Genomic DNA, 27648 nt, shown 5'->3' with positions numbered 1-27648 from the left:
GTACTCTCATAAATCTTAGTTAAAGATAATTAATAATTGATTCTCCTGTCTTTCTTATTATTTATTTCTTTAGAAATAAAACTGTAAAGATAAAAAAAATTTATTAATTGGTGTTTAACAACTTTAGCCTATGTTTAACGGTCTTATGTTACTTTTATTCGTTATCGCGCATGTGCAATATAATGTTTAAAATTCTTTTAATATTTATTTTAATTAAAATATATAAGTATGCTTACAAAACTCTTATGAACGATAAAATCTACATTTCAACTTTTTAATCTCATAAATTTGCAAGAATTTAAAAATATTAGATCATAAATTATATTATAATAAATTTTAATAAAATATATTTTGAAGCTAGTAGTAATAAGTTGACTTTATGCAAAAGCTATAATTTATAAAATATATATAGTACATGAACGTATATAATATTCATAATTTATTTTCTTAAACTGTTACTATCCTATTATTTTTGTGTGTGATAATCATTAATAATAGATCGGAAATTAATTAATATTTTTTGAAACATTATATATGAGAAAAATGCTTCATACACAAAACAGAAATGTTCTCATTTAATAGAGAGAAAAGTAAAATATAAAGAGAGACAGAAAGAATAAAAAAGTAAAAGAAAAAGCAAAAAATATGAATAAGAGATAATATATTATTAGACCTCTTATTCCCACTTCGTAACCCGATATTATACAATACATATAATGTACATAGTGGCATACATATATGTATATAAAAGAGAGAGAGAGAGAGAGAGAGAGAGAGAGAGAGAGAGAGAGAGAGAGAGATGAATTAGAGCGTCTAACAATAAAAGAGAGGTTTATTATTAATAGTCCCCGTAAAAAAATGTTAACGTGATCTTAGTTTTGACGCCAATAGTGTAAAAAAATTGTTTCAGTCTTTTTTCCGCCTTGACAAAAGTATCGATACAAGTGAATATAGCTTATATATAGAAACTTGTCGTCTCTCAGTTCGCGCGCGATTAATATACGTACGTCAGCGTACGTTGGCTCGTAGATTAACGCACATTTAACTACACGCACGATATTAAAGATAAAAATTCATGTTGATAAACAATCGAAATATGACGCAATAATGATTCGTTTACTCGCGACGCATCTCGCGTGGAAATCGTTTTGAAAAAAATTATCTTTGACTAAGTTGAGTCAGCAATAAATACCGAAAGAGGATAAACGATTCAAAAAGCTAAAAAATTTTGGGGAAGTTCCGGAGGAAGAATATCTTAAAAGTAAGTCGATAAAGTAGTCAAAGCTCGAATATAAATATATTTTTTTTTTTTAAATTTAATTGTGGACATGATAATTAAGATTTATGACGAAGAATTGTTTAGTTGTGCTTTATTGAATTGGATTAATAAATAATTACTATTTAACATTAGAGATTTGCAATAACAACCGCGAATTTTTTAGAAAAAATGCGAAAATTTGGCGGTCATAACTCATTTATTAACCGTAACTCATTAATCCAATTCAAAGCGCGTTAAATAATTCTTCGTTATAAATCTTGATTATTATATCTAGAATTTCACGAGTAGTACATAATTATATAGCTCTTCTGCGAATATATTCTCATTAGTGTTATTTGATAGCGCTTATAAATCTTGTTCAAATGCAAATTAAACCTTTGCCAACTAAAGCAAAGTGCGATACCTGACAATAACGAAAAATATTTTCATCGCCCAAAATTTTAACAGAGATAAATAAGTGCAAGGAAAGATTTCTACTCAATTGATGGTTACCGTCAATTGCGCAATATCATGTAAACGATGAACATGTTCCTATCGGAATACTGTTAACCGCACTTAATTAGCACCGAATAAAACGATAGATACTATATAATATCACAATACATGATGTTTATTGCATTATACATACATGAAATATTAATGTATAATACATTTTTAATACAGAACAGTTTGAATAACAATCAAATATAATTGGTATGTAATCCAAAAATTTCGTATTTGATACATGTTCGATTATATATGCTATCGATTTGATAATTGTTGTCACGTAATTAATGACGAAGAATCTGATCATGAACCGTCAAAATTAATTTTCGAGTGGAAAATCCGAGCACCCATCGCGAATTGGAAAAGACACCTTTCGTACACATGGTATCGCGCGAGTATGTGGCATCGGGAAAATCAAACGCCGGAAAATTTTTTCTGTCGCGCGTGACGGAACCACAGTAAGAGTACGAGGGAGAGCGAGAAAAAGGAAGAGAGAGAAAAAAGAACGCGCGACGTTTGACCGAATCAGCTGAGGAGCGAAGGGGGAAACGCGAAGAAAAAAACGATCGAAACGCGTTGGGGACAGAGAGGGAGACATGAAAAAAAAAAATGATCAAAATCGGAGATCGGAAGAAAGCGAGAGAAAGAGAGAGAGAGAGAGAGAGAGAGAGAGAGAGAGAGAGGGAGAGGTGCATAGATAACGAGCAAAAAAAGCGAGAGCAAGAGTTAGAAATAAAACAGGGCCCGGAGGAGAGCAAGGAGCGGGGGAGAATGGGAGCTGACTCGTACAAGCGATGACGGACGAGAGGAGGAGCGCGGTTCGGAGGACGCTCAGCGCTCACCTCCTCCTCCTCTTCCTCCTCCTCCTCCTCTCCCGCGGTCCTCTTTCGGAGGGGACCGAACGTAAAGAGGAACGTGAGGGAGAAACGTAGCGTCACGCAAGCGCAATGGGAGACAGTCGCGCGGGCCACATTGAAAGCTTGCAACATGCCGTCGAGACGAACAGTCGCGCGCTAACTTTCATGCGGATTGTATTACCGTATCGGTTCTCTCGTTCTCTTTTTAACGGTCTCTCTCATGTGTATTTCGAGAGACAAGAGGTATCGGAGTCGTAGTGCGTGTAGGCGTTAGTAAACGGTGTTTGACGCGATAGCCGAACACGCGACTAAAGTTAAACGAGACAACATTGTCGACAGACGGAACTTGTGACCGTCGAGGTCTTCGTGATCTAGGAATATATAATCCGTTATAGCCATTAAGTACTTGGAACAGTGTCAAAAAGTACGACGCGCGATTTCGAGAAAACGACGAGGTCCATTTATTATTCGCGACGGTGACGGTGTGGATAGCGATAGTAGATTCACGCCGAGAAATATCCTCTCTCCTCACGTCTGCTGGCTTTCGTCCTTGAATGTCATAGTACGCGGTACGACGGCTGAAGAGAAGAGGAAGATAGAATAAAGTAGAAACAGCGAGACGTACCAGACGAGGTTTCTACACACGCATAGACGGACGTACAGGTGGTTGTGGTGAAAGGACTCCTTCTATCTGTGATGTGCGAGTGAACAATGGAATCACCGGTCATGTACGATTCGGCGGCCCATCAGGCCCAGGCCCAGGGTACGGCCGATCTGAAGAAGTCCCAGGTGCTTAATAACAATACCAGTAATCAAAACAATAACGCCGCGACAAACAATAATAATAATTCCGCTCTGCAGATCAATCACAATCATAACCATAACCAGCAGTTGAATAGCACGGTGGTGAGCAAGGTCTCCGCCAGCAAGGCGAGTTTGCATCAGCAATACGCCGAGCACTGCGCCGCCGCTGGTGAACTCACCGACCTTAACACCCCGGAGATCTCGCTGGACCTCCAGCACCTGATCGACGATAACCACTTCAACGACGGTTTATTAGACATGCTCAATGCCAGCAACGGCGTGAAGCACGTGAGAACGGGCAATTACAACACGCGCACTACCCTCGCATACATGCCGCAGCCAGTGCACAGTGGCGCGAATTATCATCAGGGCAGCTGTAGCGATAGTAACAGTTCGAGCTCGGAATCGCCCAGCATCAAGGAAGAGCCGCTGGACCCGGCGGACTATCGACGCCACTGCCCTCAGTATCCGCCAGGTTACAGCCCGGTGACGAACAATCCGTTTGCCAATGGCGGTCAAACCTTCACCACCCTGGCACCGTCCACGATGCCCGGCAGTCATCCCGGCACGCCGATTCATCAACCGCCGCCTCGGGGCGGCCCTATGAAAGGACCGGTAATAACCCATCAACATCACGCCGCCGCCAACGTCGCCAGGAAGCAGAGCAAGGCCATCGACAAGGCGAGCGACGAGTACAGACGACGGCGGGAGAGGAATAACATCGCCGTGAGGAAGAGCCGCGAGAAGGCGAAGGTGCGATCGCGCGAGACCGAGGAGAAGGTCAAGTTGCTGGTGAAAGACAACGATCTGCTGAAGAAGCGGATCGAACTGCTCACCGAGGAACTCAACGTTCTCAGATCGCTCTTCGGCAACGTCAGCATGCTGCCCGAGCATCTGCATCGCGAAATCTCGAGGCACCTCGACCAATTTCAGCAGCACGCGGTCGGACCCATGTAGCAGCAGCGCGCGGACGTAGCCGCGCGATGATGATTTTACGAGAGACACGGCGTCGTTTACTCGCGTCCCTGGCCGCTATCAGGCCGCTCCGATTGTGAGGCGAAGTCAGTCAGTCGCGTCTTCCGCTTTCCTCTCGCGTCTCCCCTCGTGTACACGCATCGCGTAAATCTCTCACGAGACTCTCGTCCCCCTCACTCGCTCTCATTCCCTCTTCATCTTCTTCTTCGATCTTCGTCTTCTGCGTCGTATCTTGTATCTCAATTCGGAGTGCGCGACGCGAACGCACGTGCATGCGTGCGTCGTCGCGTTGTCGCGAAGCTGCGAGCGTGGGAGGGAGAAGAGGGAGGGGGGGGGGGTCGACGAGTCGCGTAGGAAGAGCGAGTTACTCAACTCGCGATGCGAGCTAGAGAACGCGATCGACATGATGATGATGATTCGCGTGTTCCAAGACAAGTGCGCCTCTGCTCGCGATCTTATGCTCGAAAAAAAAGAGTGTGCTTTCCGAACGCTGATAGAAGGTGAAAGGGGGCGACAAACTGAAAATAGATAACAAAACCGTGAAAAAAATCAATCGCGTGGACTGCCAACAAGTCGTTGTGTGTGTTGCGATCTCCTGACATAACTAACCGAGAATCGCGTAATATTGACGAAGGACGCGAAAAAGGCTGTCCGATCTTTTCCTTTTGTCTTTTGTCTATCTTCCTTCGTCGTTATTTCTTCTTAATATGTCTTACTTTTCCATCGTTCTTTTCCCTTTGCGCTCATGGACTACATAAGTAAGACTGTCGATGTTATCTACCTAGATAATTATTCGGGCCCCTCTTGATGGACCCGTAAAATCCGCAACACGGAGGCGAACTCCGAGACTTCGAACAAATCATGCCTCTCACCTTAATTGTATATTATACGTTTCGTACTACACATACACACGGACACAATACCCCAATACAAGTTCAACGCGGAAGATACGTACACGGCGTTGTATTTAGAATTCGTGCTTAGAATTCGGTTCTTAGATAACATTAAATTAATAAACGTAGATTATATTGCTCTTCAATTACCAAGTACCTAAAAAAAGAGCCACGTTGAAACACGACGATCTTTATCAACATGGCTCGTATCGATGTATATCAATAAGAGAAGACGATGTTCATTTTCTCTCGATACGTATTCGCATTCGCGCTCGCCGTGTTCGACGAAACGCAGTCGAGCATGGCAAGCACGAGCAATCATTCGCGCCCTTGTATTATAATTCTTATAGTAATTTTATTATTATATATATCCGAAATGTATATATATATAAAAAGCTAATATATTTTGTTAGAAGAGAAGCCGATAGAATGCTCGCGCGCGCGAGTATGTGCGAGAGAAACGGGCCGGAGAACGATCGAGCAAATTGGATGCGTGCATACACGCGCGTGAGTGAGCACGTACATCAATATCTGTATGAGTACCTGTGTGAATATAACATATGTATGGCTGTATAATTCCGCGTGCATAAACGGGTCGATAGGAACGAGACAAATGAATCAAACGAATTGTTGTAATTGCATATTTTATTAGTAGCAAGAGAGAGAGAGAGAGAGAGAGAGAGAGAGAGAGAGAGAGAGAAGGCCGAATCATATCTGATTGTTCTATTACAAGTTTGCAGTCATATGAAACAGAACTTCATCTTCATTCAATGTAAATCCGATGCCTACGACACAGTGACAGCAGCAGCAGCCGGCGTATACATTGCATTCGTCACGATTGTATGTATCATACGTGTATTCGCGCGCGAGCGATTTAATTACGCGAAAGCGCGCGATTACGGCGTGCAGCGGGTAAATGTGAACGTACGGCACGTGTGCCTTGATGTATGACTGATGTATGATATTAGGGTACGAGATTACCTGTCACAAATCACGGTCATCTTGTCTATGCACAAAAATATATTTTGATATGAAACGTATGCGCGATGCCTGGTCTCTGTTTCCTTCTTCGTCTCCGTATCATCTCACTCGCTCCGTCCATCTTTCCCCGCGTTTCGGTCGTAAATTTAATTCTTCATGATGTACGCTGAAGTTTTCGATATATAAAATTACTTTTCTTCAGAGAGATAACGTCGTTAAATATATGTACTACTTTAGAATTTAAACAAAATATATGTGAGAAATTTTTTTTTACTCTGTTGTCAATGCATCGTGCGCTATATTGCATGTCACGCATTCAAAAGATACATATGCGTATCATCTATTTATCGCACGATATGCATCACGCAAATATAAATATCTTTAATTATTCTTACTTGTACGTTACTTACTTAGCATGTTTTTGTTTTGAAACTTTTTTATAGAATACGTCCATATGTATTCTGATTTATTTTTCAGAAACGTAAGGCTGATGTAATATACATATCTCGCTTTTATTTTAATAACTCTCTATAAATATATTTTTTAAAACATTGCCAATGTGTATTTTCATACTTTCTGGGATTCAGTAAAGAAAACAAAAATACTACGTAATATTCTTTCCCTTCAAAAAAGAAAAAGAAAGAGATTATCATAAATTAATTATTTAAAAACATGTATAAAAAATTACTAATATAAAATGAAAAATTTATTTAATTATTCGAAAAGATAAAATTCAAGCAAAAGAATCACTTAGAGAATCGAAGTTGAACTCGTTATCGCAGAGACTTGATCTTAATAGTGTCACACGCGCGGTCAAGGCGGGAACGAGCCCCGCCTAAGGGATATTTCTATAAAGTTCCATAGCCTTACAAAGGGGAACAATAGAGTCGACTCTTAATCCATCAGAAAAATCCATTGACTTGTATATACTATACAACATATATATGCATATATGGAAAATTATTTGCGCGACTTCACCGTGGCGAGAGAGATAGATAGATAGAGAGACTAGAGAGTGAGTCAGGAGTTAAGTTTGTTGTTAGATTAAATTTGTTAGATTAGCATTATTGTGACGCGCGTCATGGTAAGCACCGCGGAACAGGATACGTTGTTCCACGTGTACGCACGAACGCACGTGCCTACATCTGGAATCAGACAAGGCGCAGTCGGTGCGTATGAGGAAACGCGACGTAATTGGCAAAACAAATTTTTCATATCGTGATACAAAATCATAACGATACATGAGCAGATATGTATCTTCTGCCTACATCGATTGAGAATTTAATTGACAGAAATGATAGAATAGAGAATTTCCAACGCATTGAAGTAAAAATATTTTAATTTTAACTCTTTTCATATTAATTATAATATAAAAAAATGGCTGCATTGACATTGTTTCATATAAAGTGTATGTGTATATATTTTATTTTTTCCTCTTTATTTAAATAAAATAATAATAATTTTTTAAATAAATAAATTAAATAAAAATTATAATAAAATAATAGAGAAATATAAATTTGATATATGTACAATAGTTACCATTTGAAAAATTTGTAATAAAGTATTAATGTGTACGTGCAACTTACACGATTCAAATCTGATATTCCATTTTGCTATCCAAAGTTATTCTTAAGGAGTAGAACTCAGGGACTTTGGTGTTCTCTATGCATGTACAATAGTCTCATGTGAATTCACGAATTGGTTTGATGATTCTCTCAGACAATTTATCGTATTTCTACGTGATACAATGCACAGCATTGCATTGTATGTATTCACATACCAATATATTGTTCGAGCAAAGCATAAAATGCACGCAGGCAACTGTACGAGAAATGAAAGTGTAATGCCGGCACGGAATGCTTCCGAAGAATTGAAGCCGACATTGATACAGGAGAATGCATAAGATGCATATGTTATCAATGCAAAATACAGAATAGAATCTTAGAATAATTTAAACATCAAAATTTTCGGTAGCAGTAGTACAATGAGAAAAAACCATTTAATAATATAATCAGCATAAATTCGACTAAAATCATTCAATAAAAATAATTTAACAACAATAAATAAAACTTCACTTTCGATAATTTAAGATAAGCATCATCCTACATTATGATCTAAATTTATTTTTCTTGCGCATCAAATAATGAGATTAAAAAGAATTCTTAAAATGTATATGTTCTTAAGAGAGACATCTATAGTATTTTATGTATCAAATCTTAACCGTTCATAAAGTTATATTAAAATAATTATGATAATTATGATAATCTTTAAATGGAATATGCTAAAACATCGTAAGACTATCAAAATATATAGAATTTGGAATAGAATCTAAATAATAATTATTTTGAGAGAGAAAGAAGATTTTTATATGCAGCATATAACAAAAGTATTTTAACATTCACTTTTTTTATAGATTGTTAATTTGCATTCCAAATTTGTCATTAATTTTTGAAAAGCTAGATGATTAGAAATAATATCTAAGTACCAATGCCTTAGGGTAGATTTTAGTCTTAACGATCGAAAGAAAAAAGCGTTTTCTAAAATTTTTAAATTCTGTTTTAAATATTAATTTAATATTGAAAATATATCAGTTATTAATTAAGAGTATATCAAATAGATTATTTTTTTTTCAAAATTTTTTACACTTGATAAAATAAATGTTTAATTGTTTAAAAAAATTCCGATGTTGGTATTAAATGTTTAATTTAAGTATAAATGTTCGAGTATGTTTTTTTAAATTTGTAACAATACCGAGACACACACACACACACATAAATACAGAGATAGATAACCGATTAATGCGATTATAAAAAAATGTATAATTTGCTTTGTATATATTTGTTATATTATGATTTGCATTAGAATTCGTAATTAATATTTAAGAATTAATTTTTTTCTTTGTCTGGTAAAAAATTCTACATGTATATTTATAAATTCAGGCAAAATTCTAATCTACTAGATTTGTGATAAACTAATCATAAATCATAAGAGATTTTATTTTTTCTATATTACATATACATATTTCAACAAAAGGTACTAACAGGGTCGCTCAGCTTTTTATTATCTTGTGATTTTCCTCTTTAATTGAAATAAGTAATAAATAATAAATGATAATATACCAAACGCAGAAAGTATTATAAAATTTCAAAATATATGCTATATCGCATCTTGTGCTATTTTATACTTGTGAAGACTTCTTTTCAACATAAACTTCAAATGTAACATTATAAACAAATTCAATAATTCTTGTAATTTGTTTTCCTGGCATTCGGTGGTATTCTCGCGGTAACGTCAGTGGTTTAGTTTTGTGTGTTGTCGCATTAAATTTCTGACATAATATGCCAAGTTTTGACGCCGAAATGTCTGCGTACACGTGTCGTTGACGATTCTAGTTTTAGATACAAGCTGTGCTAACGTTCGCACACAGTACGTCCACTTTTTGAACGTTCCTTCGAACTGAGCAGTAGCTTCTAGAAACGAATAGATTCACCAAGAGGATCAATCGTGCAAGTATTTTAATTTTAATTTTATTAACAATTGATTATTCTTCCATCAAATTTATTAATCAGGAAATATTGAATATTGAATTTTCGAACGACAAATTACCCAAGATATTTGTTTTCTATCTAATGGATAAAATTTCGATTTAACTTAAATTTTGTTTATCGAATAATACTTTATCGTCTTATTAAATAAGTACATCTAATTTTTTCGACTTCAATTTGCGTATATCTTATTTCAATCTTAATTTCAACGCTAATTATCAAACTTTACGCCGATTTTATTTGATTAAATCATTTATATTTCGCATGTGAAATTTGTAAATTACATTTACATATTTCGATTTTAAATAATACATTGTTCCAATTGTGCGTAATGAAAATTCATCGATCACATTTGCATGTCTTTCTCTCTCGTTCTGATTTCTCGAATATTATATATAATTCTTTTACTTTTCCCAAACTTTTTTTCCCGGATGAGATTAAGATTAGCTTGTATGACACACAATATCTATTATTAGTATTTATCAGCTTATCAGTGGCTTCGTTTAATTCTTCATATTCATAGCTACGATTTATCCACGTTCTCGAGTCATCACTATAATATTTATTCATCATCATTTTTATTTTTTTCTTAATTTTTGTTTTTTCTTAATTTTCCATAATTATTTTTAAAATATAATTGTTAATATAAATCATAATTCTATCTGCTCATTTTTATTATCAGGATTTTGTTTACAATCAATATATACATATTATATTTACATGATAAATATAATTGTAATATTATGTATAATATTATATATAATAATATTAATTGAAATATGTTTGTATTGATCTCAATTGCATTTCTCGATATCTTATTCATATTAATATAAAAATTCATCACGCAACGGAACGCGTATTAGCGATAATTTAATACAGAAAGTTCTAGTCGCATTTAATACTACCTGCACTTCTATTATCAATTGACTCTTTGTTCTAGCTTCAACGATCATGGCATAGCGCCAGTTCGAATTATGAGAGATACAGCAGTCTCTAATTCGTGTTAACATTATCATTTGCTTTTCCCTGTAGATATTAAGTACCAGTACTCTTTCAAGTTTATCTTTTACAGATATTGTATTAGGAAGGAAATAGTCCATGAAATTCTGTTTCTCCATTTTGGAAAAAATAAAACATTTTATCAATATTAATAAAGTACTTGTCAAGTTGTGGCAAAGTTAAGACAGCAATTAAAACTTGATATTTTTACTTTTTTTTTAAGATCATAAATTGTAAAATATTCCCAAATTAACATTTTCTAAGACCATATAAATGCACTTAAAAAGACTGCGAGTCGCTTAAAATTATTACGAAAAAGCAAAGAAAGAATATATTTATATTTGCATAATGCAAATCGCCATTTCATCGATATTGGTCGAAGGATATTTCTAAAAAGAGGTGGAAAAGCCTGATAAAGGCGCGCCATCAGCAACACGATACTTTGCTTTCCCGGCCGTGTGTTTATAGTTACCTGCGTTCCTATCCGTTCGCGACCGCCTGGTCTCTATTCTGGCTGCGATGGTATATGGGTTAGGGCCAACTCTGCCAAGACCGCCCCGCACCCACGCACGTTCGCGCCCGATTCTCTTTTCGCGCATATACGACGGACAAGCCTCGTGCAAGCGAAATCGCTCGTCGGCTCTCTCGCAGACTTGTATCCCGCGAGTTGCACCGCAACGTTACGTGAAACAAAGTTGCACTTACTCGCGCATCTCTGGATCTAGCAGAACTTCGATATGGTTGCTAATAATGCAACGGATGACATTGAGTCGACCGTTGGTGTTCTTACGTCTCGAGCCAGATTCGCAAGATGTGCAGCGGAAGTGGTCTCCGAATTAGTCACGTCGCGTCACCTTGCAGTATCTTAGTCCCCCGTCAACGTTTGTGACTAGCATCCTATTAATCTTAACTTTATGACCAGAGATGACAATTTTATTTATTATCTGTTATTAAAATGTCATACATACAGAGTAATTTATTACTTTAATTAAAAAATTGTAAAATTGTAAAATTGAAAAAAAGAAAAGGAGGAAAAATTTTTAAATTAAGAAAAATTGATCAAATTGCTACTGAAGATAAGTTGGTATCATAAATAGATCAAAGAAGTTGTAGGTAGAAAAAAATGTGAGAAGTCTCAGATATTCTATATTAGGATCTTCAAGTTTACGTAAAAGTGACAAAGAACTAAGATCAGATGAATATCGTGAAGTGTTAAATTTTGATACGATCTATTTTGTTTCGCAAAAATATGCATAATCGTAACTCGAGTAAGATGCTCAAGTTTACAAATCTTTCTGGCGTCTTCGACCTATTGTTATTGTAAATATATTCACAGATCAATATCGAGTTACAGACAAAGCTCCCAACTTTCAAAATAAAATATCTTTCATTTTTGGAAATTATTATATGAATTATAAAAGTATCATGAAATAGAAATAAAAAAATAAATGATAGAGAAATAAAAATAGGTAAAGAAAATAATATTGTAATGAGATGTTGACAATATATATATATATATATATATATATATATATATATATATATATATCGAAATACAATAGAAAAAAATTGAAACTATTGGACATTTTTTTAGATTTTAATTAGTTTTCTTAAAAATTTGCATGTATATGTAAAATTTATTTTGCAGAATTTCATGAACGCATCTAATCTGGAGTTAAAGGGGTCTCTATCGTCAATCGGCATCGCGAGACTCAACGCCGCGAGCACGATGTGGGTGTGACCTGGTTTGCGAGAGTTTCACTTTCCTGTAACATCGTTGCACGGAGGAGGTAAGGAGGATTCGACCCCAGAATTACGTCATGCATTGTTATGCCGGTCGTAACGGCTCGTAGTCGTACGTGCGGAACTCTGTGAGAATGAAAATTAACGAAAGAGACGAGAGAGAAAGAGAGATTCGGATCCCGCGCGAATCGATCGTCGCCGATGGACTTTGGCGATCTCTTGTGCATTATATTGTTGCCGTACATTCCGATTAGTGTTGTTGAAACAATCGTGGCTTGAAATATTCAAAGTCTTGGAAAATCTTATACTCTTAAGAATTCGACATCTGAATATATAAAAATAAATTTTCAGTTGAAAAAAATGTCATCACAATTTAACTTTAATAATTCTTTGATATACTAGATCTGAAATTTTATTTTATAATCAAATTGCAGAAATTATATACATATATATATATATATATATATATATATATATATATATATATATAATTTATAAAGAAAGTATATAAATTGAGAATAAAAAATTATAGTTTTTTTAAATATAGAAATGAAGAATAAGAATTAAAAATTGATATTATATAATATATTTACATAAATTCATATTTATATACTTGTTATAGCATACTTATTCAAGAATATAATATGAATCTTTTGTCAAGTTTCAGAAAAAATTTTTTTCTGTATGGATGTTTTTCCATAATAATTTAATAATCTCATTAATGCCGTGCGAACATGATAAGACATCTTGTCAAACTCAGAACGTGTAACGCGGGCTGCTGTGTGAGTGTCTGTGACTATGCGTACATGTATATATCTTTATGATCTTTGAGTGTAGAGTAACAAGTACATAAAAGAGCGCTCTAGTGTGCGACCTATATTCCACGCCTGCATCGCTATATTAGACGCGTACGACGCATCAGGGACGCGCCTGAAAGCGCCTCGTTCTATCTCTCTTTCTCTGTTTCACCTGCTGCCAATCAAACCTAAATTCGAAAAGCAATTAATAAGTTTATTCGTAGCTTATTTGAATTAAGCAAAGATCAGAAAAAAAAACTGATTAAGTTTTTAAGTAAAAATAAATATGGATGGTAATCCATATATTATACGGTAATTGATATCAATTTATTGATATGATAATTGAATTACATGAATAATGAAATAAAAGAAGAGATTTAAGATTCAATAATTTATAAATCTGTGCGAATCTGCAAAATCATATTTCTGTCAGCTGATGTTTATTATATTCTCCTGCGAAATTCGCTTTGATGATTTGAAACGACTTAACATTTCCCATGCATCGATTTTAGAGAAATAAATAATCAAGCCAGGAGCAAAAAAACTTTCTATTTTCAAAATAAAAGTGCACACATTTGTATATTTGATACTTCATTAGACTGACAAAAGTGTGACAAACTCGTCACACGTGCATATTTATAGTAAGTTATGTACACGCATAAATAATGACGCGTTTACTTCCTACGGGAGAGAAATGAAGATCGTTCGATCGAGCGAAGCGCTCACGAATTCGGACGTGTGCAGCCGGTTTTCGTCCCACGCGTACCGACACGCGTATGCGCACGCGTGACAGCACGCGTGCACGCACGATGTGCGTTTACGCGAGGAAGTCGGAGAATTTATTTTCGTCGCGGACGCGTCCCTTCCCCCCCTCCCCCTCTCGCCCCCCAAACGCATCACCCATTCGCTCTCGGAGAACCACCGCAGCCACTCTAAAGGCCACACAACCGGTATCTTTATACGGTCGTTTACTCTCCGGGACACAACGGTAAAACGGGGTAGAGGCGCTGCCTAAAAGTCAATGAAAACCACTTCCGCGTCTTGGCATCTCATACCGCACGCAATGCGTCATAATCTGATCGTAGGACACACATACTTGTGAATCAAAATAATAAAGAAGCCAATTTTTTTAAGGATGTAACGTCAAAAAAATTATATTAATATGAATTATAAACGCATGAAAAATATAGAAAAAAAATATCTTTTACAAGTATTTATATAAATTATATTTTTCATTACATTTTAATTTTTTATGATAAAATTTTTTTCATTACGCAGTGTACTTATTTTATCTAAATATATTAGAAGGCATTTTTTTGATACATATATTTAATTCGTGCGGGCGTTAAATCGATGCATCGAGAGTATGCGAAAAAGTAGTCTCTAATTAAACTTAATTAAGGAGGTTACAATTATAATTGGCTGCTACGGAACTGGAATAATCAGTATGGAAATATTCCAAAGATATGCATATCGCTCGCGGCATAAAAAAGTTAACGAGAGTGTTCTCATGAGTGGATTATGTCATTCGCTTAGTTAACGCCGCATAAATCTAGCAAATAACTAGTATGGCACTCTGTGAATTAATGAGGGTACGAGCATGCGTCGTGTCATCACTGTGAAACTTCGATTCGCATACATAAGGAAACGCGTGAAATAGGAAATTGAAAGGATTTAATGCAAAAAAGCGACCAAATTCACGATGTATAAAGCGCATTTCAGTTTTGATAAATCTATCTCAGTCTTGCTCTCAATTCTTTATATATGTATGAAAGATGTGTGTATATTACTAGAGTTAAAAAAGAAATATTTTAAAAGTATTAATCAAGTAAATATATAGCCCTGACATATTATGTATTGACTGCATTTTTAAGAAACGTCATCGAGTAATCAGTTCGATTGGCGAGAGGTTTTTGCGAGCAGGACAGTGTGATATTAATAACCGGCCGGGAAAGAAACCTGACGGTTCCATATGGCCAACCTAAATTCTATAAGAGATGTGGGTGTAACTAACATAACTGAGATAAATTATATAGAAGCGGCGGAGAGATTAGGTCCGATTATTTAATTGTGTGTGTGTGTGATTCTCTCGTCATATTCTAGAAAATCTAATTTAAAAAAAAATACATATGCCAGAAAAAAAATTTAATTTATGGAAACTTGAAAAATTTTTATCTCTGTCTTTTAATAGGCTTGTAATTATATATTTATTCATGTATATTAACATTTTGTAATATTTTACGAATATTACAAGCAGACGAATACGTAATCCAAACTAAATCACAATATCAATTATCAATCGTGTCTTATCGATCGCGTAAAAATAGATTTTGAACACAGCTTTCTCTTGCGGAAAATTGTGAAATTGAAGATACTTAACTGGAGTCATAATGACATTGTCCATGCTGACACGAATAACGCGAATTGCTTTGTCCTACGAGAAATTCGTATTTGCATTCTCGATCTGATCGAGATATTCAAAAATACGTCCCATAAACCCTCACGGACTTTACTGTCGACAAGTTGATGTTCTCTCCCCGTCGGAAGACCGCGATCTCTCAGCTCCTCTCATTAAATCACAAATGAATGACATTAGCGGTGCTATAATATCGTGCCGCTATTACCGTGACGGGTATTACGTGTCACGGGGCGCGCGCTCGTATTCTCTCTCTCTCTCTCGTTCTTCTATCTCTCTTGTTCTCTATCTTTCTCACTCTAGCTACCTTTCTCCCTCTCACTTCCTCTTTCGCCTCGCCACTCTCTCTTTCCATCTCCCTCCTCCTTCCCCTCCACCCTGGAAACGCTCTTACTGTTGCATGCAAGGAATCAGGTCACTGCGCTGCAAGAAAGCAAAAGCGGCGGCTACGCGAGAGCGCGGATTAGTATTATCGAATATACCTATATCCTCCGGAAAGGGACGATGACTAAGGCGCCGTTTCGACAGAACTTTCGCGCACGCACACGAGTCGCGAGCCGCGTTACACTCGGTATCTCATGCGTGAAAACTTTATCAATCATCACGCCGTGCGTGAAATACGAATTTGTAATTATCCATTTTTTCATTTCCTTTTCGTCGATCGATCGCTTTGAAAGAAAAAAAAAAAAAAAATATATATATATATATATATATATATATATATATCCTCGGAAAGAAACTAGATATACTTTGTAACAAAAAAGAAAAATTGATTTACTCTCCAATAGTTCAACTTAATTTTTATATCAATCACCATTATTTTTGTCATAATAATTAAATTTAAATTATATGTTACTATATCATTTTACACGCCAGATGAAATTTGCAATACTTTGTGCAAAGAAAGTTAATAATTGAATAAATTTTTAATTGCGAATGTGATTAAATTGGAAGAGGAGGAGAGAGAGAGAGATGACTGACTCGCGCGATCAGCTGATGAGTCCTCTGTATAGGAAGCAAGAGCAAAGAGAAGGGTCGTTCGCGCAGGTCATGGTTCAATTATTGTATGACGCGCTACGCACATATGGTGCCGCATTTGCATACACACGGTCATCCCAAATGCTAATGGCATTCTTTGCGAATCCTTCTCTCGCACTGTATATCCCGCGTTACTCTGTACGCGCTTTTCTCATATGCGTTTCGCAATACGCTGGAGCCTGCATCCATTTGTCATTCGCGAGCGTCTCGACGATTACAACGGTATCTTGTAACATCGTTGCAATTAGCAACTGTTTGATTGCGGAATAATCTAAATATACAAGCTAATTTAAACACGCGAGAAATACTTTCTTATTAAAAAGAATTAATTTCGTAGACAGCCGCGCAGGATTTACGACGACACGTCGGTTTAACTAGAAAGTGAAAACAGATGTTTGTATATCATGTTAGTTGAACACGCAAAGCTAGAATATCGCTTTCATAATTAACCCTTACACTCTAACCGACAACTACATCGTATAAATGGTCGAACGATTTCCATCTTTCCGTGTGCAGACAGTTAATTAAGGCACCAGCCATCTTAAACCAGAATGGTAAACAAGTTTATATATATTTCTGATATTCAAGTAATTTTAAATATATATAAATATATATATATATATATATATATATATATATATATAACAAATAATATATAATTAACAAATTAGGAAATATTTTAATATAAATAAAATATAAATAAAAACATGTAATGAGTTTTAATAATAAATGTTAAACATTGAGCGAGCATTTATTCGCACATCGATCATTCGGATCCTTTTGTTGACAGGAAAATGCAACCCTTTGGCCTTTTATAAAGACTTTCACCGCTACCTTATCTCCAACTAACACGTCTTTAGTTATAGAACTAATCATTATCTCACACGGATCTGATGAGACGCGAACGCATGCACGCGCGGCAAACGCGATATAAATTACAGGTGACTGTGTCAAGAAGAAGAAGAAGAAGAACCGTACGTATTTTCGCTATGGGATACTGCGAAATCATGAGATGGGGTCAGTAAAAGTAGGGCCGTTAAGACGGGTCGCGGTTCAATGTCGTTTAGTTATGCGCGTCGTAAATGCATAATTTGCGACGATACTGAAGCGTGCGTAACACACTTCGCTAGGATAGAAAAAGAAGCACAGAGTTTACGCTTTATTATTCCTTAACTATCTTGTTTAATGAATCAAAACAAATTAAATCGTGTGTCTCGAAAGAGATGTACGTCGAATTTACGGTAATCTTAAAAATAAATCGTTGACATAAGTTGTGTGCATTAAAGCATTGAAAAATTTCATAAAATTATAAAAATTGGAAATTTTTTTTTTACATTATCGCAATATTTTGTATTTTTAATTGCCATATATATGCTAAGAGAAAGCAGAATCTTAAATTCTAATTCCGCGGAAATTAAAATTCGAATGTTATAAAACGCAAAACACCGTGAAATATTAAGCGCTGAAAGAGTGCAATCAATTTAATTAAGCAGATGAATGTCTGTAGCAATATTGCTCGGCGAAATTAATCGATTTATCGCATAATTATTATGAATACGATTAATTGATTCAATAAATAATTCCGAAATATCAAAGAATGGCTGGAATATGTGCGATGTAAAATAAGGTTTCAATGTTCAATATAAATGATGATGCTAGTGTGATGCCGGACGTGTGCGTGAATATATGCGGCTCGCGCGAATGCTTTAATTAGGGAATTAAAGCAATTATATCGCGACGGGGGCCTGTCACGTTCCTACTTTCGCAAAGTCACGACTCGCGTAATCGACTCACTATCACTGCTGACGCTGTTTTAATTAAACGGTATACAGCATATTTTGGGGTGTCCGAGGCTTCTCATCCTTTCACCTTTTTTTTTTGCTCGTATTATTACGAGATTTTGCCTTACATTTTGAGAAATGTGAAGTTTGTCATGCACGAAGACGAACGTTATATCTTTTTTTTTGTAACATTTTAGACAAATGAAAAAATATTTGTAAATATATACATAAATCAGATTATAATATATAAATAATTTTAAAGTATACGAACAAACATTCTGTATTCTGTACACGTAATATTTTTTTTCTTTCCATTTCGATTTCTCTCTAGATATTTCTTCCGTTAAATAAAAATTTACAGATAAAACAGGAATTTTCAGAAATTTCTATTTTTTTTTGTTTCTGATTTTTACTTATGATATATAGATATATATTTGTCATAGGTACATACAGTCTATATTATAATTATTATATGTATACAAGTTAATTATATGCATTCCCATGTGCATTGGGGAGTAGCACTTTACTTAATAACAAAGAGTACAAGCTGCATTCACTGCGCTGCATCGGTTCACGAAAATAAATTCTATGAAACGCAATGACAATTTACATTTTTCGCGAAACCAATTACAAGTTCCATAAGTGAAAAGATGATATCTTTTTTAACCATTACGTATATGTTATTATCAAATTTTGCGTGTGATAACACATAAGCTGCAGATTTCTTCTGTTTATATATTCACAAATGGTCTTTCACGACAAATTTTAATGAAAGATAAAAAAATTATCAGATATTCTACAATTTAAATTCGATTATAAGTAAAACAAAGACTTAATTGTCGAGTCGACAGTTTCCTATTCAAGAGTGACAATCGAATATCTTTCATGGTTCATCAAACTGTTGATCACACAATGGACGACAAGGTTATCATTTTTCTTTGTATTGTCACTGTTCTAAAAGAAATACAAATTCTCATTATAAAAATTTTTATCATTTGATTGTTGAAAAAAATGAATTAATCCAATCTGTCTGTGTATATATTTATGAAATGAATTGTTTATATAAAATATAATTAAAAATTAAAAATATAAATTTAAATATTAAAAATATAAATTTAAATAAATAAATATATATAAAATAAAAATACATATTAATATTAATATCTGAGAACATTAATATCTTTTAAAACGTTAAGAGATGTGAAGATATATGAATAAAATAAATAAATGCATAGCACATGTTAACGATTCTAACTTAAAAAAACTTATATAAAAATAAGCATATACATATATTCTCATTATAATTTTACTGACTATATTCTTGCGAACAAATGTAAAATATATTTTAATAGAATCGTTAATAAGCTTCTCGAGAACGATCTAAACTCATTCCTTCCTTAATTCCACGTGCGAGGACGAAAGAGTCTCATCCTTGGGTCTGTCAGGATCTTTCATGAACGTTAACGTCAAGTCACAGCGATGGCACGAAACCCGACCGACTGCTTTGTTCCCGTACATCGTTTCATGAGCTTGTAGAATGGTCGTGCCACTTTTTTTCCTTAGCCCTGCTACTCGTCAGCAAATAACAATCGTTCCATTTTCTCTTTCTTACACGATTAGCTTATATCTGACAATCCGTATGGCAAGAACGCTAACTTGCTTTGTTCCTCTACTTATGTGATTTTAATTTATTGAAATTATATATAGATAAATAGAAACAATATTGATGAAAGAAATATATATATATATATATTTAAAAATTTAGAAAATTTTTTAGGATTTTTATTCTATTTTTCATGTGAAAATAGAATTGTATATAATTTACACAAAGAATTGTAAGCATAAATTGACATATAATTATAAATATCAAAACGACTTCTCTTTGTTAATATTTGTTGACTCATAAATCCTACTGATGTCAATCTTAATTAAAATATTACAGGACAACTACGAGAGATAGTGTGATAACAATTTTACGCAACCGCGGATCAAAAATATCTGTTCTCGCGATTAATCCATATCTCTTCTATATAATTTGACATTAATATTTCAAGTTCAATAAACTGTGCTCGCGTATCAATCGATTCTTATCGATGCAAAAGGAAAAAATCGTCTTATATCCATTGCTACTTTATAAAATTTACTTCGTAATATTTTATAAAGTATCAGTCTTCAAATTCGAGAAATACTTTCTAAATACTTTGACTGCTATCTGGAAATTCAAGTCTACGATACGTTTTTATGATTAGAATATTCAAATGTAAAATCTCTGTGGGAATATATATAGTCATAACATAAAATATCGCTAGTTCGGCTACTAATAAAATTGGAATTTTTGCTTATTTGATTATAAGCACGCTAAAAAAAAAAATAGATTCGCTTCAGAACGTTCAAAATATTAATAGCTGAAATTGATGTAAAATAAAAAAAAAACGCAAGATTTATTTAAAGTCGTATTAGATCGCGCGGTGGCTCAATCTTCACGTTCGCCCCAAAGTCCCTAAACACCAATAAGCGATTCGCAGTAAATAATTATAGATTCGCGTAGATTGAGTCGCGCGGAAGTAGAGAAGGAAAGAGGCCGAAGCGGACGGTCTATCATTATCCGTTGCCGAGATTCGCGAGTTGCATAGCGGTGACGTTAATCGCGCGCGAGCGCTCGTGCGATCGCGAACTCCACGGGCAATTATTTATAATCAAACGGATAGGTCGGCTTACGATAGTAGCGATACGCGGCGAATCTGCAATTGACTCGCGATAATGACGGCGATGAACATAACGGCAGCCGCGCAGACGACGACGATGACGATGACGACGGCGCGATCATAATAATTATTGCATAATGAACGTCGAAGGAGTCCTATCCACTGGCAGACGCGGTAGCCGGCCACTTTCCTTTTTCAGTGGCCTGGATCATCCTGTCTTCCTCTCTCGCAGCCGCACAAGCGGTATGGCTTCGTTACCTTTTACTCTCAGTTTCACCGATTTGTATATTCAACAATAACGTAAGAATTTTGCGATTATATCTATACTACTTAAATTTAACTGCGTATCGTTATTTGAATAAAATAAGAGATTAAATTTAATGCCGTTCTTAATATGTATATATTCTGAAGACTAAAACACTAATTATCAATAATTTATATAAATTATAAATTTAAATAAATTATAAATTATATAAAATTCAAAATTCTATCTTTCTCTCATATATTTTAGAATAATAAAAAATGTGTTTTTAAGTATTTTGAATATAATTTACATAATGATAATTTTAACTTCTTTTGTCTAGTTGATAATTATATACCGATATAATGTCGAAAAATATAAAATTTGCGCGTATTAATTATTAATTATTATCTACTTTTGTGATTCTTAATTATAAAGATAATAAAGTTAATTAATAATTAATAATAAGTTAAATAGTAAAAATAATAAATTAAAAATTATGTAAATTATAAAGGAACAAAAAAATTAGAAACATCTCAGAGCTATGGTTTAGAATCTTGCTTATAAATTTTCATTATACAAACTGCCGTAATAAATAAAGCTGCCGTAAAAAAATCAGATAATCACGATATTCTGGTAAAGTTGTCGGAATTTGAATAGAGACGAATTTCGGTGTGGATTTTAAGAAAAAAAAAATACGCTCGCATTCAAGTTACACGTGTACGGGTTTTATGCATGCGTTGGAACCAGTACTAAGGGATCAAGGTTCAAGTGATGCCGTATATCTAGTTCGCGCTGCTCGTCTACGCGTATGGCATAGGTATCCCGCACGTGTGTATCTAGACATGTACGCGCAATACACACGCATACGCACGCCTTCTACGCCGGTAAAGTCTCAGGAGAATGCATGCTAATGCATGCCTCGCAGCAGTCGCTTGTAGCAATAGCGACTCTCCAATGAGAGCTTCCGGTCGCGCGTAGGTTCAATGAAAAATCATATCGACGAACAAGAGAAGTTTTCTTTCGTAGAAAATATTTTGTCATCAAATATAATCATCTAAGATGATTGTATATTTTTAAGATTTGAATCTTTTTTTTAGCGAAAGAGATTGGCAAATAATAAAATCTTTTCTTTCTTGTTGTGAGGAAGTCTTATTGTCGTTGTAAATTTATATGTAAATTGGTATATAGACTGCGTTCGCGAAAAAAATTCTTTATGTTATTAGCTTATTAGATATTTATTTGTGAAATTTTTTTCTAAACGATGCCAAATATACACGATGCAAATAACTAAATTGGAAAAGATCGAAGTTATACAGGGAGTGTCACACAAAATCGTGTCTGCATTACATCATGCTAAATATTACTTGCTTCGGCAGGAAAGGAAAAGGCACGTCGTTACACAATGTAATCATCAAGCTTAAAGAAAGAACCACCGACACATGTGCCAATAATAATATCAGGTGTTCTGTCACTTTTATCACGCATGAACAGTAATAGATACGTGTAACTATATATAGTGTTTTGTAAATCGGGCAAAAGAGATGTGAAGTTACAGCACATTGCACCGACGAGCGCCTATCTTAGGGAGACTCGTTCTTCTCAGTTATTTATAAAATTAAAGTTTGTTTGCTTCATCGATACTAAATTCTGATCAATTCAATTTAACAAATAAAAATTATGAAGATTTCATGATTTTAATAAAATTGTCAGTTAAATAAATTTGAAAAAATTTACGAAAAAAGAAGAATCAATAATTTAAATAATTTAAATAATTTTAGATGAGCATAAGAAATGTGTAGTAGTATTTGACAAAATTTTACATAGTTAAATAAAAGTATGGATATTTTTTAATTATAGAAAACAATATATTAATATTCAGTAGATATATCTTTATATTATTAATGATATAAACTTTTAGTATAGAATATATGAATACGTTAAACATATATATGCTAAAAAGATGGCCCACTTTAATTGGCAGCAGAAGTGCATTAAAATCTTTAGATATACAATCAGGAATTGCTTGTATCAGCAGTTGAGCGATGCATTAAAGCAACGAGCACAGTTTAAAAACACAACGGCAGCCTTGGATCTGGCTACGTTTCACCCGCGACCTTATTTGGATTATTTGTATATCTTATTTAATCCGTAAACAATTTTATCATAAAAGTGTAACGTGCAAAAGGACATCAATCAAAGTTTTCATTAGGAAATGCCAATAGGGACGTCGAAAATATTGTAAATATAAATAATTTCGTACTTAATCGCTGATCTATTATTATTATTTAGAGTAATTACTAAAGCAATTGTTCCTGCCTTTTTTTTTTAAGGAAGATTATCGATCTAAAACTTTGCTTAGCTGCAGAATCATTTAAAATCGATCGAGTAAACTAAAACTTTTATCATTCAATTTTAAACATATTTCTTTGCGGAATTTCGATTCTGTTAAGGAAAGACCACTCGAGTTTAAATAGGGAACTCTCGAGACTCTATAGGCAAGGGTAACATAGGCCTCTTTTAACAGCGCTACTCGCGCGACTCCACGATCGTTAACGGCGCGATGAGACGCGGAGGTTGCTCGCGCTAGAGAGGCGAAGAATAGTTTCGGCTCATCCTTTCCCCGCGGTTCTCCGCGGTGATTCGAAAAGTGGGTCAGCATTAGATACGAGGGAAGCTCAAAGCATGTAGGAGAGCAGTACACGGTACGACGCTTCGCGCGTGTGTTGTTAGGACAACCTTCGCCACCATAACGAAGCGGTTATTCCCGTTCTAACGTTCGGCATGGCGTTCGTTTATCTCATAGATAAGGGTCTGCGACGCCAGCTCGGTCAGACATCATGTATCTGATAGCATTTATGACAACATCATTCCAACTTCCTGACTTTGCTCGCAAAAATATAAACAGCTTGACGATATCGATATTTTCATATATTTCAAGAAATGCATTAAAAGAGAGAGAGAGAGAAAAGAAAGAGAGAAAGAGAGAGAGAGTACCACAAGCATCGGTACGCAGTAATTTTGCGGAATTAAGAGTAACAAAAGATGAAACTCCTTTAATATACATAGTTAACGCAAAAGCTTAAGTATTGGTTTCAATATTTTATATATAATATAAATTAAAATGTTATCTTTAGTTGGCTTTAATTGTATGTTTATAATAATAATAAATTTAAGTGTGTGTATAATAATAAATTTCTTATACTTTTCTATGAAAGCAAAATTTCAATGTATGCATATCTGATGAAAGCGTTGCAATGATTTATTTTTTTCGATAGATAGATAAAACTATGGTTGTAGAGCGAATTGAATGAAATCATTGCGAAAATATGCGATGATACGGCCTTCTTCGATTGCTTTTTCTGTTACCGGCCACTGCTGTCTTACTTTCGCACTTTTGTTTGTTATTTTCTTTATATGCTGGCCTCTACATGCCGCAATTTACGTTCGCTGGAACATTTATTTGTGTCGCGAAGCAGCAAATTGCTTGGTGGCCTTCCGTCACCCTTGTTCATGTGCTTTTATTTTCAGTTACATATATCGCTTTATTCCTGTTAAATTGTTTGTGTTATAAGTAATAACCAGAATGGTACATAATTTTGCATTCATTTATTAATTATTGCAGCCGAAATATTGTTCGAACTCAAATTATTATGCATTGGAATATTTATTTTTTCACTAATAATTAATTAAAATGATTAAAATTCTCTTATGCAATTAATGAAAAATCATCTTTACGCGTTACATATTTTATGTTGAGTACGATTGCAAATAATAGAAAAACTTTAATCATATTTACAAATAATCATATTCATAAATCAAATTTTTAATCTTGTTGATTTTTTATTTCATATATAAAAATATTTAATGATTACACTTTCGTAGACTGATGCCCTAAGTTAATTTCTCACAGCGTATATGATACCGTTCGAAACAAATTTCCAAGAATCCCATTCGTATTGATGATGCATTTGTGTGTAAGCGCATTAACCGACTTCTCTCCGTAAATCAACGGGTCGACGTACGATTTTTCCTATCACGAATATATGGCATGAATTTTAATTACTGCGCAGTAACCACCGGATTAGACTCGTTTGCATGAGAAAGAGAGAGGGCGAACTTCGTCATTGTTGAGACGAAATGAGAAAGATATATCGACAGAGGAATAAAGATGATAAGGAACACACTCGCATGCACGCATTTCATATAAATGATGCGATCGCACATCCACAACCAGCTAAATTACTTTTGGACTATGTACATCTCATTAATTCGATGTAACATTATCTAAATTAAATGATTTGACCAATGTTTTACAAATTTAAATCTTCTATTAGGGAATATCGATCAACAGATAGATAGACGGTTCGTAAATTCGCAGACAACGTATGATAACGATGTACATAAATAATGCGAAATATATCTCGTGGATGTTTATGGTTCCGACACTTTTCTTGTTATAATTTTAAACGCGATATTATATGTATAACATATTAAAGATAATTACCAATTAACTCTTATCAATGTAAAAATTCTAAATTCCTTTTTTATATTGAAAGTATAATAATATCTCTCCCGAGAGAAAAAAATTGACGCACGTAGTTATATAAGATCATATATATATATATATATATATATATATATATATATATATATGATCATATAATTAAATCCGAAATTTAGCGCGATTGTATACAACGCATATACAATCATATCAAATTTCAGATATAATTATATATGACCATACATGGTCTTATGTCGATTTTTTTTTTCTCTAACATACCACTCAATCTCTTATTTACGCGTCTAAATTTTTTATACGAAATATTTTATTACATTGATATAGACGATCATTGATAATTATACGTTGTCTTGCAAAAAGAAATCGATATCTACATTCCAATCGTACACTTTTCAGATCGTGCGCAATGCTGCAACTTCGTCCGTAGCTAGTATACCGTAGAGTCAATTTTCTCGCACGTACGATCACTTCTATTTAATGCATTGCTGCCAATTTGCAGCACGATATTGTCACGACCTCGGCAAACTTGCACACGTATCAAAAATGATAACCCAGAAATGCCTAAGAATTTATACAAATCGTGAACGTCTTGTCATATAACGCGAGTGACTAAAATAAAATTTCGTGTATAGACGTAACATTTATATTAATATTTTCTTAAATAAAAAGATTATTTACTCAATTTAAAAAATTTATTCGACTTGAAATTAAAAGTTATCATTTTATAAATTTCTTCCAACCTGATAATATTTTCCAATAACACAATTTCATTATTTATTTTCTTCAAAACAAACATTATGGTATTCAAAAAACAAGTTTCCATTTATGTTAATGAGCAATGCATATGTATGCGTATGCATTTTGATTATTCATAAATAAATAACTTTCTCCATGTACGCGCGATATATATAACAAATAAATATATAACAAATGTATTATCTATTTTAGGAAATGCTTTATTTTTCTGATTCACGAATTTTTTTATGTTCGAGAATTTTTTCTCCAAAAATTCAAGCGATATTCGATTATATATATATATATATATATATATCGCACATTGCTTGATTTTAAAATAAATCCAACTTTTGTTTGCAGCTTTTTTCACATCCATTATTTTTTTTTATATAGATATATAATTAGAAGGTCTCGGAAATATTTCAACACTCGACAAGAAATTATTTTCATCCAATCGAGAAATTTCCTTCGCTCTTGTGCGACAGACATTTTATCGGGGAACGATAAAAGCGCCCATGTTTCTCCAAGCGTCGCATACGCACAAGCTTATCGCTAATAATTAAGACTCCGAACAGCTCCTCTGAGCGCTTTCCGGCCTTTATTACTCGTGCTGTTCGATATGTGATGCACGAGCTACGCGAGATAATTCGATAATTCTTGTCGTTTTTAAAAAGAGGATCACGATATATTTCAATCTATAATACTGTGTACATGTAGATCGTAAATTCATCGTTCGCCCGACAAGGCGACGAGTAAGTTGAAGTTCGGAAGGTCATCTAAGAAAATCTCGTTCTTGCTCGGCTATCAAAGTGATGTAACACAGAAATACTCAGTAGTAAGATCACACACAA

General features: G+C 34.3%; 3 protein-coding genes across 6 annotated transcripts in view; 2 read left to right on the top strand and 1 right to left on the bottom strand.

Moving 5' to 3' along the window:
- Positions 1–27648, bottom strand: part of LOC126859235 (longitudinals lacking protein-like) — a 143554-nt gene that overhangs the window by 4588 nt on the left and 111318 nt on the right. The gene's annotated exons all lie outside the window — the stretch shown is intronic.
- Positions 1–27648, top strand: part of LOC126859194 (cilia- and flagella-associated protein 276) — a 107825-nt gene that overhangs the window by 176 nt on the left and 80001 nt on the right. Inside the window, exons 1-2 of one of the 2 annotated variants that reach the window (XM_050610238.1) lie at positions 9715–9785; positions 12468–12609. The gene's annotated coding sequence lies outside the window, so the exon portion shown is untranslated. Of the gene's footprint in view, positions 1–9714; positions 9786–12467; positions 12610–27648 lie in introns of those variants that run through there. The other variant, XM_050610245.1, reaches the window with a different exon arrangement.
- Positions 2713–6334, top strand: LOC126859009 (CCAAT/enhancer-binding protein). Of its 2 annotated transcripts, XM_050609864.1 has the most exons (2): positions 2713–3411; positions 3484–6334. In XM_050609864.1, the coding sequence occupies exons 1-2, from the start codon at positions 3334–3336 to the stop codon at positions 4381–4383; spliced, it is 978 nt and encodes a 325-aa protein (XP_050465821.1). In that variant the 5' UTR covers positions 2713–3333; the 3' UTR covers positions 4384–6334. The 2 variants fall into 2 exon arrangements, with proteins under 2 accessions (XP_050465821.1, XP_050465810.1); XM_050609853.1 differs by having other exon boundaries at positions 2714–6334.

Source organism: Cataglyphis hispanica, chromosome 1, assembly GCF_021464435.1.
Source record: "Cataglyphis hispanica isolate Lineage 1 chromosome 1, ULB_Chis1_1.0, whole genome shotgun sequence".
Classification (NCBI taxonomy): Eukaryota; Metazoa; Arthropoda; class Insecta; order Hymenoptera; family Formicidae; genus Cataglyphis; species Cataglyphis hispanica.
The sequence above is the reverse complement of the archived record's forward strand: the minus strand, read 5'-3'. Positions and strand labels throughout refer to the sequence as shown.